The sequence below is a fragment of the Ostrea edulis genome, chromosome 2, assembly GCF_947568905.1.
Source record: "Ostrea edulis chromosome 2, xbOstEdul1.1, whole genome shotgun sequence".
Taxonomy (NCBI): Eukaryota; Metazoa; Mollusca; class Bivalvia; order Ostreida; family Ostreidae; genus Ostrea; species Ostrea edulis.
The window spans coordinates 33309982-33325169 of NC_079165.1; the positions used below are offsets into that span (position 1 = coordinate 33309982).

The 15188-nt window shown below is 38.4% G+C and overlaps 2 protein-coding genes across 8 annotated transcripts in view; both read right to left on the reverse strand.

The window, feature by feature from the left end:
* LOC125680474 (uncharacterized) overlaps positions 1-4684 on the reverse strand; it is an 18609-nt gene extending 13925 nt beyond the window's left edge. For both annotated transcript variants that reach the window (XR_008799896.1, XM_056153788.1), the window contains exons 1-2: positions 4324-4684; positions 3546-3704 (exon numbers count right to left, since the gene is read on the reverse strand). Coding sequence is in view for 1 of the 2 variants with exons in the window: in XM_056153788.1 (XP_056009763.1) it covers positions 3546-3704; positions 4324-4393 (229 nt within the window). In the remaining variant the exon portion in view is untranslated. The remainder of the gene's footprint in view (positions 1-3545; positions 3705-4323) is intronic.
* The window catches only part of LOC125680473 (multiple epidermal growth factor-like domains protein 10), a 35860-nt gene that overhangs the window by 15347 nt on the left and 5325 nt on the right, over positions 1-15188 (reverse strand). Inside the window, exons 5-9 of one of the 6 annotated variants that reach the window (XM_048920087.2) lie at positions 13202-13345; positions 11978-12115; positions 11484-11617; positions 11007-11118; positions 7480-10893 (exon numbers count right to left, since the gene is read on the reverse strand). In XM_048920087.2, coding sequence (XP_048776044.2) covers positions 10601-10893; positions 11007-11118; positions 11484-11617; positions 11978-12115; positions 13202-13345 — 821 coding nt within the window. In that variant the 3' untranslated portion in view covers positions 7480-10600. Of the gene's footprint in view, positions 1-7479; positions 10894-11006; positions 11119-11473; positions 11618-11977; positions 12116-13201; positions 13346-15188 lie in introns of those variants that run through there. The other 5 variants (XM_048920089.2, XM_048920090.2, XM_048920091.2 and 2 more) reach the window with 5 other exon arrangements.

The following is a 15188-nucleotide window of genomic DNA, read 5'->3' on the forward strand; positions in this document are numbered from 1 at the left end:
GTGATCATGATTACTTTTCACAGTAATCGTAATTGTAATCAATTACTTTCAAAATATGTGTAATCGTAATCGTAATCATAGATTTTCAAAGTAATCGTAATCGTAATCAATTACATTTACAATGTAATCGCCCCATCTCTGGATAACACACGAGTAAGCTTACAGGAGTTTTATCCCTCTCCTAACTGCTTGAATTTATAGATTTTTATTCCACAATCAATGCAGAAATAATGTTCCCGGAAATATATAAATTCTATACTCTGATACCACTCTCTCTTTCTCTCGCACTCTTTTTAAAACCAAACTCAAAGGGACATTGTTGCAACCTCCGTACCCGTCTAGATCCGCCAATGTAATGTATATGCGTTGGTTGTACATGTAATTTATGCATATCTAATTGCGTTTTGGTCGTCCAAAATATTGATTAAAGTTAATAATTAATTGATGATATGCTAAAGATATCTTGATCCTGATCAAAATAAGTAGGGGACTAATACCTTACAGATTTTGAACATTACATCTGACTCAACATTATTGCCTGCGAAAAAAACAACAACCACACAATGGACACATAAATAGAATCAATGAGTAAACTTATTTTGCAGTCACATTATTTTTCATTAATTACATAAAAACCCTTAACTGGCACTTAATCACAATCAGATATATTAATATAATAAATCCTTATATTGACGCTATGAATTGTGGACAGCAACCTGTATTCAAGGGGAAATAACTCGAGCTTCATTGTGAAAATGTATCCCATTTAGAGGTCTTCTTATTCAAATATAAGACCATGTGACTTTACGGAAACTGCCAAGATCAGAAATTTTCACGTGCAACGTCACGGAAAAGAAATTATAGGCCTACATAATTGATCGACTGATCGGACAAACGCATTTTCGTATGGATCGATCGGACAGGCGTAAACTGTTTATAGCTTGCTGTTGACTGTGGTACATTGCGAATTAAATTCAAATCTTATGTAAGACTAGATGCTTTATTGAGCTACCAATAAATAGTTGCAACATGTAATTAACGATTCTTTTCACTTAGTTCGTTCATCTCCGGATTTGATCAAAATTGCTCTAAATATTTTACCACTCTTCCCACTGGAATTTTCTCGCGCTTTATTAAGTGGCGCCCCCTAATTTCAATTCCTGAACCCGTCCCTTGTACATCTTTATTCTCGATAGAATTTGTACCTAGCCCGACCGATCTTTTCGCTCAATTTTTACACCGATTTAGCTATGAAAGTTTGAAAATCCGTTGTTTTACAATTAGACTAGCTACATACATATATTATAAAACGATAAATAAAAATCACGTCAAGTTTTGAGAACGGAAACTCGGGTTTTTTGTTGGTGTTGTTGTTTAATTCAAGAATAGATACCATATTGCTTATTCATTTGTTTGACGCATGAAATGAACATTTTCTCGTCTTCTTTACGACAACTATTAGTCTTAATAGTCATCGTAAAAGAATCGTCTAGAAGCCAGAAATTTTATGGACACTTTGAATAATTTCTAATCGTTCTGTTGAATATTTGGCATGAAGAGATAAATTTTAGCGTTTTCATAGATACGAACACAGACAACAAAACAAAAAACAACAAAACATCTCTTAAATGCTTTACTGAGACCATTTGCAGACTTTGTATTGGTGTTCGTATTCTCAATACATAGAAAAAGATAATAATTTATTGAACATTTGTTTTGGTCATTTTCACCCAACAGTAAATTAAATGCGATTTTAGATAGAACCCTTAACTATATGCCCAATTTCCCCTTCACAACAAACTTTCAAGTCCTATAACAAATTAAATATTCATATGAATACTTTGTCTTACGAAAATTTATCAATAACTATGGGGCGTTCGTGAACAAACCCTTCACCCTAGTTTTTTAAAAAGCTTATCTGAGGTGAAAGCTCGTGTGATATGGGTGCTGCTTTAGTATTTAGTGCTCTCTCTTTTTTTTTTTATTCCAATGGTCTTTAATTTAATTCAAGAATTTATTTTCATAAAATGAAAAATTAGAATGGTTGATATTAAAGCATTTACTGTCATTACAAATAACACTAAGAATGTGCTTTGTGAGTGAAAAGCAGGGCAAGAAAGGGTTGAAAGTGTATGCTCTTCTTTCAGAGAATATCTGATTTCTTAAAAGTCACCGAATTATTACGTCACAATGTACAGCACGTCATAAAGTGTACGACGTAACACACTCTCCCTTGCGACTAAACATAAACATACCGTGCGCTTGCTTGGAGGCGATACATTAGATAAGAGTAAAGCGAATGGAAAATCAAAAGAAGATGATTTCTGGACAAGTTTTCCGTTCTATGGCAGACGACAAGGATTCGAAAAATGATTGTGTACCCTATGAGCAGGTTAAGGACACCATCTCGAAAATTGAAGTTTTAAAAGCTGCAAATGCAAATGTTTCTTCATTCCTGCCGTCATGGGCTGACGATGAATACTTCATGCAGTTACACAAACCAAAGAAAATAAAGAAGAGAAATGTGTTTGAGACAAGCATGCAAACTGGAGAGGCAGTGCTGGAGAAAGAGTCACAAGACAAGACAACTGTTGAGAGCTCTCTGAACGCAGAAAACGGACAAATCAAACATTCTGTTCCTGAGATCAGTGACGAAGAACTTGGTATAAAAACAGAGGATGTTGCAGCACATATCCTGAGCATTGTCGAAAAGGCATGTGCAATAGTTCTCCAAGATATAACAGCCCAGAGACTAGATCAGGATGACGGCAGTGTAATGATAGAAACAAAACATGTCAACACTTCAGATGCGAGTCAGGAAATGAAAAACGAGTGTCTACAGAAACCTGTTGAATTACAAGACTTAAAACAGAAAACCCAGCCGGTCAAAAGTGAACTGGTCAAACCTGGGGAGCTTGCGGCATTAGAAACAGGGAAAATACCAAAGTTTATTCCCCGAAAGCTGTTTCTATCCCGTATAGAAAGCTTTAAACTTGCACCCGATACCCAGGATTCCACCAAAAACGAAAAATCGAAGACCAAGCCCATGAAACCAAGGCCTTTACGGTATAGTTTCCTCTACACCACGGGACTTTCTCTTGCGGAAGAACCCCGTGTGGTGAGACCGCGGAGAAGATGGAGGGATCGCATTCTCAGCTTTTTGGGATTTAAAAGATAGACATTCTGAAAATTATGAAGATGGAAAATTAATTTTAAAGGATTTTTTGGCAAAGTATTATGTATGTTCATGGTGTTCTTAAATGGATTAAATTTGTTTTCCAACTGTTATACCTCTTGATTGTCCTCATACTGGGAAGCATTATGACGTCAGCACATTCATCTAAATTTAGTTAACAAATGGTGTATTCGAGGCGTGCACAAAACAAAACTTTCCAAGTATTTAATGAATATAAAAGGAGCAAAAAAAAAAATCACTATCTTTTGTATGACATATAACAAGGTGTGTGTGCGCGCGCACGCGTGTGTGTGTATGTGTGTGTGTGCCTAAGTAAATACATGTAGTATAAACATAACTATAAACATACCAGAAGTGTTGTAGAATATCGAAATTCTGGCTATGCTTTTGACTTCCTGGAGATCTACGTGCCATGTCATAGGAAAGCCATCTTCTGTGTTTACACATGTGGACTGGTCTCCTTTAACTGCATGGCTGGCTCCACATCCACGACAGGGGTACCATTCATCTTGAGTTATATTTAACTTGCTCTATAACGATAATATTGATTCGCTCGCGCCTTTTTTATAGATCACCCATCTGTATTAGTTTGGTTTTTTTTACTATCTGATATGTCAGTTTTATGATGGGTTCTACGCATGTGCAAAGACATATATAAAGAGCTGTTGGAGATCATGACTACCATGGGTAGATGTTTTGTTAATTTTTTTTCTTGGTGCCATTTACTTCCTCGAAGTCTTACTCATCTCTGCGAAGTTTAACGAAATGCACTGCATTTTAGAAATTATATTATGTATTTCATTTCTATGTGTACCATGGGAATTTCTACTAACTAACTATATTTTGATAGATTTATGAAAAGTTCATCTTTCTTAGGATTATGTTGCAGTTCTATTTATATACATGAGGTAATACACAACTTGGAATTATTTGACATTCACGTGACTGTGACGTGATTCATGCGAATTCCGCTGTCTCCATGCACCATTCACAAACATTTTTCATTACATGCTGATATAAATATAAACAAGCTATTCTTTTTTTTTTTTAAATCTTTTCTGAAAATCAAAATATCAAATTAAAGCTGAACAAAACTTTTCAAATTACAAACAAACAAAAATGCTTACCATACATGTATCCTGTACAGAAATGGAGCATGGTCAGTAGAGAGTAGAACACGTGCGGTAGAGTTCTCATGTCTTAAATCCCTTTTCTGTTGAAATTTGTAAATGTGATCTGATCAGTTGGCTCCTTTCCTTTGGCCAACCTTTATGTTTGCAGGCACCGCGTTTCTTCCGGGTTTCACATTAATCACCCTAATCTGTGTTATCTTGAAAAACGCAGTAAATAATGGATAGATTTTAAACTTGTAGATGGAATCAAATCGTTCCTTACCAAACATTGTCCCTAGTAAATTGATATAAAAAGGGGTTAAATATTACGATTTTAGACCACCAGGCCAATTTGATATCTTTATTAATTCGGGTCTTCTGTCTTCAGTTGAAAACCTAGCTGCAGAACAGTAGCTCTCTAGATGGAAATAGGGACATACCAAAGAGCTACAGAAAAAAACCGTCAATTTACTACGCAGTTGTTTTGCACAGGATGGAGGTCTTGTATATGGTGTGTAAAACATCGCTACAAATGTATATTCGATGATCTTGTGATGTATGTTCGATATCTTGTGATGTATATTCGATACTTGTGGTGCATACTTTATATCGTGTGATGAATGTTCGATATCTTGTGATATACATGTATGTTCAATATCGTGTGATGAATGCTCGATATCTTGTGATGTATGTTCAATATCGTGTGATGAATGCTCGATATCTTGTGATGTATGTTCAATATCGTGTGATGAACTTTCGATATCATGTGATTTATGTTCAATATCTTGTGATGCATATTCGATATCTTTATCATCTGTGGCATCCCTTACATTTCTAAGTTTTTCCACAAGCTCTCCCGATGTCCATGCTTTCTCGAAGTCCACGAAATGCAAAAACAGTTTACAGGAGCAGCAGCGTCCCATGCGTGTGCCTATTCAGATGATAATTCTGAGGACGAATATCTAATCGCATGTTTCCCATGTCGCTCTAAATACTACTTGTTCTTCCTTTGAACAGTGCCTTTTCAACTCCCTTCTTCATTCCACCTACTAGTATCCTTATTCTCACAAACACCTTTTTCATCACTGATAGCAGTGTCACTCCTCTTCCTCTGTTAGTCTTTGTCCCTCCTCTCCCGTCTCTGTCCCTCCTCTCCCGCTGTTAGTCTCTGTCCCCCCTCTCCCTCTGTTAGTCTCTGTCCCCCCTCTCCCGCTGTTAGTCTCTGTCCCTCCTCTCCCGCTGTTAGTCTCTGTCCCTCCTCTCCCGCTGTTAGTCTCTGTCCCTCCTCTCCCTCTGTTAGTCTCTGTCCCCCCTCTCCCGCTGTTAGTCTCTGTCCCTCCTCTCCCGCTGTTAGTCTCTGTCCCCCCTCTCCCGCTGTTAGTCTCTGTCCCTCCTCTCCCGCTGTTAGTCTCTGTCCCTCCTCTCCCGCTGTTAGTCTCTGTCCCTCCTCTCCCGCTGTTAGTCTCTGTCCCTCCTCTCCCGCTGTTAGTCTCTTGTGCCTTATTCATCACTGATAGCAGTGTCCCTCCTCTCCCGCTGTTAGTCTCTGTCCCCCCTCTCCCGCTGTTAGTCTCTGTCCCTCCTCTCCCGCTGTTAGTCTCTGTCCCTCCTCTCCCGCTGTTAGTCTCTGTCCCTCCTCTCCCTCTGTTAGTCTCTGTCCCTCCTCTCCCGCTGTTAGTCTCTTGTGCCTTATTCATCACTGATAGCAGTGTCACCCCTCTCCCTCTGTTAGTCCCTCGTGCCTTATTCATCACTGATAGCAGTGTCCCTCCTCTCCCGCTGTTAGTGTCTGTCCCTCCTCTCCCGCTGTTAGTCTCTGTCCCTCCTCTCCCGCTGTTAGTGTCTGTCCCTCCTCTCCCGCTGTTAGTCTCTGTCCCTCCTCTCCCGCTGTTAGTCTCTGTCCCTCCTCTCCCGCTGTTAGTCTCTGTCCCTTCTCTCCCTCTGTTAGTCTCTCGTGCCTTATTCATCACTGATAACAGAGTCCCTCCTCTCCCTCTGTTAGTCTCTGTCCCTCCTCTCCCGCTGTTAGTCTCTGTCACTCCTCTCCCGGTGTTAGTCTCTTGTGTGTCCTTTCTTCAAAATTACCTCCTTCTGCCACTTTTCTGGGACTCTTTCCTCTTGCCCTATAATGTTGATCAGGTCTAGTAGCCTCCTACATGTCTCTTCCTTATCCAGCTTTAGCAGATCTCTACTGACACTGTCTACTCATTGTGTCTTACCCTTTTTTCATTCTTTGTAGCGCTGCCATCACCTCTTGCTGACTAAACTGTCCACAGTATCCTAGTATTTCCCCCACTTTCCCTATTATCCCCATCTCTCCATCTGCTGCTGTGTACTCTGGTGCTTCCCTGTTGAGCACTCACTTGAAATGTTCTACCCATCCTTGCATCCTCTCTGACCTTTATGTCCTCAATATGTTATTTGTAGCCTTCACTTCTCCTGTTAGTACGCTTGTAAAGTCGTACAGGTCCTTCATGATAGTAGAAGATAACGAACAGTGATCAATATCATAACTCCTATAAGCAATACAAAATGAGAGGTGGGCGAACTCGGACCCCTGGACACACCAGGGGTGGGATCAGGTGCCTAGAAGGAGTAAGCATCCCCTGTTGACTGGTCACACCCGCCCTGTATGTTGATCACCCGCCCTGTATGTTGATCAGGTAAATGGAGTTTCTCTCTTTAACAGAAACCCGTATTCCTCGGGAAATCTCAGGGGGAAAAAACTTTTAAAATCTTACCCTGCGGTGGCCTCCCCCTGTCTGTAGATGATGTAGCTGGTTCGGACTTACTTCAATCTGTTCCTCTTAGTTATTTCATGCCATTTTTACTTCGTCATTCATTTCCAAAGAATAATTGACATTAGCTCAAGTACAGTGTTATGCATTGTTCCACATTTCTACAAGCTCGAACTACCTGCGTTAAAAGCATAGTAGTAGCTTCGTAATGAATTCGTTAGCCAGAGATAGTTGTGATTACTGTTCTAGAGGCGTGGTAGTTTTCTATTAGATGACACAAATACCATGTAAGGCAAACTCTTAGGAAACCTAGATGATTTTGTATCAAAGCTGACGTTTTGTGCAGTCAGTTCGTCGCTACAGTTCATTCATATTGTATACATTATAGATAATATCCCCTTGCTATTAAGTGTTTAGAGAAATAACAATGACACATTTGTATAATTATTTAATCATAAAAATATCTAAACGATATAGTTATTTGATTTCTAACAAGATGTCATCGTCGGAAACCCACGGTTGATTACGATTCGTTCCTCTCTCCATCGTGGGTTTGCGACGATGACAAGATGTATTTTTGAAAAAATGATGCCCTGTATGGCAGCTAAGTATGTTTGGTACCAAAAGAAAGGTCTTGTCACAAGGAATTCATAAACATGAAAACCCTATCACTCAACATTCAAAAGTTATGAGCAAGGTTTAAGTATTTCAAACTCCAAGGCGAAGGTCATGATGTCAAAACTTTTGGTACCAAAAGAAAGGTCATGTTTTAAGGAATACACATGTAAAATATTGGATTAAAGCCCTATCACTAACCATTCAAAGGTTATGACCAAGGCAGTATAACAGAGAGAGAGAGAGAGAGAGAGAGAGAGAGAGAGAGAGAGAGACGGATAGACCAGAAATTATGGCATAATTCAAAAACAGTTTGTGCTTTGCATTAATTAACACTTCGTCATCTGAAATAGTTTTCAAAGACAGATTAAAAGCCATGAGATTAAACATAGTTATCAAAACTGGAGAGGAATACTATACAATAATTATCATGCAGAACACAAGCTTGCAAGGTCAATCTTTAAAACATTCGAAAGACAGTACTTATATACAAATAAATACAAAACTAAAATGGATTTGTTTCATTTAATATTCTGAAAACCTGAAAGTTGAAGACATTAATTGATTGAAACTTACAAATAAATTATTTGTCTTACTTTTACAACGAAACATGGATATATTACCAACGAAAAAGAAACAAAAATCTAAAAACATGAAGAGGAGATAAACAAATAAATATCTAAACAAGGGGCCCATGGGCCACATCGCTCACCTGAGTCACTTTGTCCTATATCTGAAGACTTTCTATGTATATTTGCATGTAAAACCTTAGTCCCTATTATGGCCCCAACCTACCCCTGAAAGCCATGATTTTTACAAACTTGAATCAGCACTATGTCAGGAAGTTTTCACGTTAATCTCAGCTCTTCTGGGCCATTGATTCTCAAGAAGAAAGAATTTTAAAGATTTCCCCCAATATATTTCTATGTAAAACTTTGATCCCCTATTATGGCCCCAACCTACCCCCGGGGCCATGATTTGAATAAACTTGAATCTGAACTATGTTAAGAAACTTTTATGTAAATCTCAGGTCTTCTGGTCCAATGGTTCTTGAGAAAAAGATTTTCTCTATTTATTCCCATGTAAAACTTTGATCCCTTATAGTGGTCCCAACCTACCCCCGGGGGCCATGATTTGAACAAACTTGAATCTGCGCTATGTCAGAAAGCTTTCATGTAAATCTTAGCTCTTCTGGCTCATTGGTTCTTGAGAAGAAGATTTATCCTATATATTTGTATGTAAAACTTTGATCCCCTATTGTGGCCCTTCCTAAATTTAGCATTTTTGTTATTATCTCCCCTTTAAAGAGGGCATGACCCCTCATTTGAACAAACTTGAAAGCCCTTTACCCAAGGATGCTTTTTGCCAAGTTTGGTTGAAAATGACCCAGTGGTTCTGGAGAAGAAGATGAAAATGTGAAAACGACGACGACAGACAACGGACAGATTTTGTTCAGAAAAGCTCACTTGGGCCTTCGGTTCAAGTGAGCTAAAAAGGATTAAAATAAAACGTATGATTAAAAAATAATGAAAACTAAAAAATCATTATTGGAAGGAATAACATGATGTTATGAAATTCTGTACGAAAATTAATAGTGAAAGTTAAAGGATTCTGTATACTGATCCGGATTACAATAGCATACAAATAGATCTGAAAAATCACGTTATTTAAGATACTCGGTATATGCAAATAACGTAACTCGATTTAATAGAATAATCGAATGATGATGATGGCTTTGAATGCAAGGTGAAGATAACGAACAGCGATCAATCTCATAACTCCTATAAGCAATACAAAATAGATTGTTGGGTAAACACGGACCCCTGGACACACCAGAGGTGGGATCAGGTGCCTAGGAGGAGTAAGCATCCCCTGTCGACCGGTCACACCCGCAGTGAGCCCTATATCCTGTTCAGGTAAGCGGAGTTATCCGCAGTCAAAATCAGTGTTCCAAGAACGGCTAAATAATCGGTATGAAACACGTCAGACAGCATTTGACCCAATGATAGGTTGTATTGAATATATATAAATAAGATCATTACTTTATAATGCTTGCCGTCAGTTAACCATGGCCGTGTATTTAAACCACAAGATATGTATAATCGACCGCCTCCTGGAGGTCGCTAATAACTAAACGGAAACAGCGTTATATCCATAGAACTCTTACCCAGAGGGAAAACGTCTTCCAAAAGCAAATTACTATGTCGGTTTGTGATGTCAAATATTTCTTGGTCACTGCATCTTTGCACTTCACCCAATGCCAGTGACGTCTCTATACGATTGAATTTTTTTCGAATGGGACGTAAACAACACCCCCCCCCCTAAACAATTTACAAACCCAAACTAATTAATATACTGTCGACTCGTTACATTTTTGAAAAGGACACAGTAACAACAAGTGGAATTCACTCCTTTTCAAGATCATAGCTAACTTTTGCCAAAGTTTTATCCTGGCACTTATCGACACCCTTTATCAATTCCTAGGCAATCAACAGGTCTTTTAAGCCAGTGTGTTCACAGAATCCATGAATTCCGTACAATACATTGACGTTACACCCTGTACAGCTACATTTAGTCGTCTGCATGTAAATATACTTTTTGTTATCTATTTCGATTCCTTTTTCGAACTTTCATAGCTCGAAAGTTAGCTACAAAGAGAAATAAGAGGGTCGATAGTGTACATCCTTGTCCCATTCCTCTAGTCATAAGATTTATTTGAAATAATCACCCAGTGTTTTAATTCTAATGTTAGCATTGATATTTAATGCATTTGTTCATTTCAAAAAGTATTTTCTCCTTCCGGTTTGAACACTTCAAAGAGAAAATCCCAATCTACATAATCAAGTGCTCTTTTCCCCCCAAATTAAATACAAATGCACAATCCTATCTAGAGATGCTGTTTGGTAATTTCAAAATTGCTAAGGAAAAGTAAATCGTTTTCAACTATGTATCCACCCTTTTAAGGCCTTTATATATGTGGTTTCATTAATAATTCCTGCTAAAATACGTTCAAGATTGTGTCCGTCCACAAAAATACATCGTCGGATACGCACGATTGGAGTCAACCACAAGTATCCGACGATGAAAAAATGAAGATAGTCGTTATATGTGGTTCCGATTAAAATGTAAGGCCTCGTATTGGTGTGAGTCATCTCCCGTCCTTGTCGATGTACCAGCTTTAATCGCACAGTCTGAGCTTTGAGGGTTCTCTTTGCATCTAAGAAAATTTCGCCTGTTTCAGTAAAGTAAAAAAGAATACCTGTATACAAGTGAAAGGACATTTGTAAAGCGTCACTTTGCTTCCTATTTTCAGAAATTACATAAAAGATCAATGATTTCAGTTACCTGATACAAATGACCGTAACAATGATGACAATAAGGACAAGCACAGATACAGGTACCCCAACAATGACGGCAAGCGGACTAGAGCCGGTGTCCTCCAGTGGCCGCACTGCTTCTTTAAAAAAAAACCACACAGATATAATCACTGTGGATTCTGTATGTGCATAGCATTCCAAACTTTAAAAAAAAAGAAGATATAATGAATTCTAACTCATAATTATACACGGAAGTGACGTAAAAATGGAACTGAAAATGAGTGATACCAGTACATGTATTTGCTACTCTCATAACTACAAATGCATCTTTGTTTTTTGTTTTCTTTTTTATACAAATTTCGTAATGAAATTAACTTTTCGACTTCTTCAGTCAGAAAGCAGTTTCATAATTCCACCTTGCCCGGTGATCGTCGGTTATCCTCAGTGACCAACATTTCATTTCATTAATTTTTTCAAATTGAGATTGAAAATTACTTTTGATTACATCACATTTGACTCCATCGTATCCCTCCGCACAATCACCGCACGACCCGTCCACTGGATTACAAGTTCTGTTTCTGGCGCAATTTCCACCACATTTTTGTGAACAATTTTCTCCATATGCACCTTGGAAACAAACTACCACAACGAAATTATTATTTATTCATGAATACAATGTAACACTGGAGTATAACGTTATATATACTGTATACTAGTACATGGATCCTTGTACGCTACACGATTTTTCGAATGATTGCATAGTCTGAAATGACAATTATATATCGTCTGCAATTAAATATCAGTACAACCTTTAGAAAGTCAGGATCATCCCAACGTTTGTATATATACTCCTTACATACGTCTTGACGTTTGTTTTTTTGTTTTTTTTTTTTTGTTTTTTTTTTTCGTTATTTTTCTTCTTCTTCTTTTTGAATATTTAATTGAGATTCTGATAAATACGCTAATGATTGGCTACTTTAAATATTTAGATATACTGACCCTGTTTGCATGTTTTGTTCATCCATCCTGGCTGACAGCCATTTATACATGTCCCATCAACGTGATCACAATTGCCCCCGATGCAGTTTTCACTACAGCTTTTAGAACAGTTTCTTCCATACCATCCTGAGGAGCATGCTTCAAAAACAAGAATCCCATAGGCCTTATCGTTCACCTGAGTTAAAAGTATCATTAGCCCTAAGGGCTATGAAATCTGTCATAATTTTCCTGATCTGCATATCAAAACTAAATTCTAATATTCAGCAGCAGTATAAAACAAGATGTGTTCTTAAAACACAAAAACACTGTATAACTATTTTGGACCCGCCCTAAAACAGTGGCGGATCCAGGATTTCCGAAAAGGGGGCCCACATGTGAAAGTCAAGTACTCAGTCGTTTTGGGTGCCAAATCTGGAGTTTGTCTTATAAATTTGTGACAAATAAAGGAGGCACCCGGGCCCCCTTCAAATCTTCCACTGCTAAAGTCAAAATCTTGGGGTTGCAAAATTCACAATTTCAGTACATCCCTTTCTGCTTTCCCTAAAAATGCATTAGTTTGTACAGTATCAACATAATCAAAGAATATGTCTTTCAAAAGATAAATACAATAATCAGTATGACAATTTTGTTCCCGCTCTGGACCAAAAATTAAAAAATCTACAATTTTGGTAAAGTTACCTGTTCCTTTTAAATGTCTGCAGGAGTCTTGAAATTTACAATTTATGTCCCCCTTTCCCCAAAAATGATTCATACCAAATTTCAAAATAATTGGAAGGGTCGTTATAAAGAAGTTAAAAATGGTCAATGTTAACACAAATTTAATCACTATGACCAATTTGGCCCAACCTTGATTCCAAAACCCCTACCCTGGGGATCATGAAATTTACAATTCTGACAGAGGTCATCCTGCTCTACATTACCATACATTTATTTTTTTTCTCTTAAAGATATGCGGCTGTAGAGACGATTTTTGAAAATTGGTCAGTGTTTGGCAGTTTCAGTCTCGACCCCAAGGTCCGGGATATGTAGAAGTCCTGAAATTTACAATCTATCCCCCCTTGTCGCAAAAATGCAAAAAAATTGGAATGGCAGTTTTCAAGAAGTTAAAAATTTTCAATTGTTAACAAACAATGGACGCAGAGTTCATAGCAATGAGAAACATACCATACAACAATTACAAAAACAACAACAAACAATATATGATCTAAAGTTAGAAATGCTGACCCTGGTTGCATGTTCTGTTCATCCATCCCGGCTTGCAGCCATCGATACATGTCCCAATGGCATCAACGTGATCACAATTGCCCCCGATGCAGTTTTCACTACAGTGCTTAGAACAGTTTCTCCCAAACCATCCTGATGTGCATGCTTCAAAAAGAAAATTTGCTCTGTATACCATGCCAGTGACGTAGCTAGCTAAAGTTTGAAGGGGGTCTTGTGGCCGCCTTCAGGCCCCAAGTGGGTCTAGGACAAAGCCTTTGTGGGGACCAAGGGATGGAACCTCCGAAAGTTCCTGTATAGGTCCTGGCAATTTGAAAGACTCTAAAACGCATGAGTTTTAAGACTGTATCTGGTTTATTATACATGTACTACAAATTTAGCGATTATATGACGTCCACTTGTGAGATACTAATATAAGTATTTCACAAGTGGTCATCTCAAAAGCTTTCAGAGAGTAGAAACCGGCTATTTAAAACGACTTGTGAAGATGATCGGCAGGGAAATAACATATTTTGGAAAAAGCATTGGTTCTATATTTATTTTCCCATTGGGTAATAGAGGGTGTATGTATAGTGTACATGAGATCTATACACGCCATCTACACTTTATGTGCCTGTGGTTGCGGTAGCTCAGTGGTAGAGCCTTCGCTTCGTCACTGGGAGGTCGTTCGTTTCAGCCCCGCTCGTGGTATGGCCGCGTCAAACACAGACTTGTAAATTGCTCCTTCGCCAAACGCTCGACATTCAGAAGTGAGAATGGGATGTCTCGTGTCGCGACAGGCGTTGACATAATAAAGAACTTCCACTGCCAATGGTCCTGGACGCCAACCATGGATTTAGATTTGTGGTACGTATACTGAACTTTTATAAGTGAAACCGTCAAACAAACAAGCGTTAAAGTTCTCTTCACCCTGCGACACCGTGTCTCTCACAAAGACTAGTCAAAGAGTTGTAATTATATGCAGTATATATTTACGAATGTAAAGATATACGAGGGCTGTTCCATATGTAATGTGTATTGTACGATATCTCAAAAGCATTCGACTCAAATAGTGAAATGAACATTACATCCCTTCAAAGTATTCTCCACGGTTTAAAATACATAATTTCAATCTCTGAATCCATTTCTGAAATGCGTCACGGTACGCTGATTTAGGTAGATTTCTAAGGGACTGACTGATGGCTGAGTTAAGGGCTTGTCGGGACTTGTAACGACGACCAGATAAGAACTTTTTAAGTTTTGGAAAAAGGAAAAAGTCGCATGGGGCTAGATCTGGAGAGTATGGTGGATGTGGCAAGACGGTAACCTTCCCCGACTTCAAAAATTGCTTCACAAGCTCAGATGTATGTGATATGCCAACAACTTTGGCAATATCACGAATCGTGTGTCTGCCATCACTTTCAATTATTTCCCTGACTTTTGAGATATTCGCCTTGCCTGTTACAGTCACAGGTCGGCCAAATTTTGCTGCATTTTTGACGGACTATGTGCCAGTCAGAAATTTCTATCTCCACCTATGAACTGTCTTATAAGATACCTTATCAGACCCATAAACTTCCCCCAATTCAGTAAAAATCTGTATTACCGAATGACCGAGTTTTGTGCGAACTTTTATATAAGCTCTAATTTCTTCATCGCATCTCAACCCCTTTCCCAACCATTTTTACAACAGTGGTCAACGACTGGCTCTATTGAAATGACTATAAGTTTAAAACGATGTGGAGCTGAAGGCTCGTGTTTATCCCCGTTGGAAATGTATTGAATAGAGCATCGTCCCCGAAATCGTGCAAAGCTTCATCGCGCTGTGGTACAATACACATTACATATCGAACAGCCCTCGTAATTTACAAATGGACTCCATGCATGATTCTAAACTAAGTTGAAAGGGAAAGGCAACCCTAACCACATTGTTGCTTTTATGAAAAAAGTATCACTTACTGATACCGTAAATGACAGTCTTTTATTACAAAAACCCTTTGCGTAACAATTA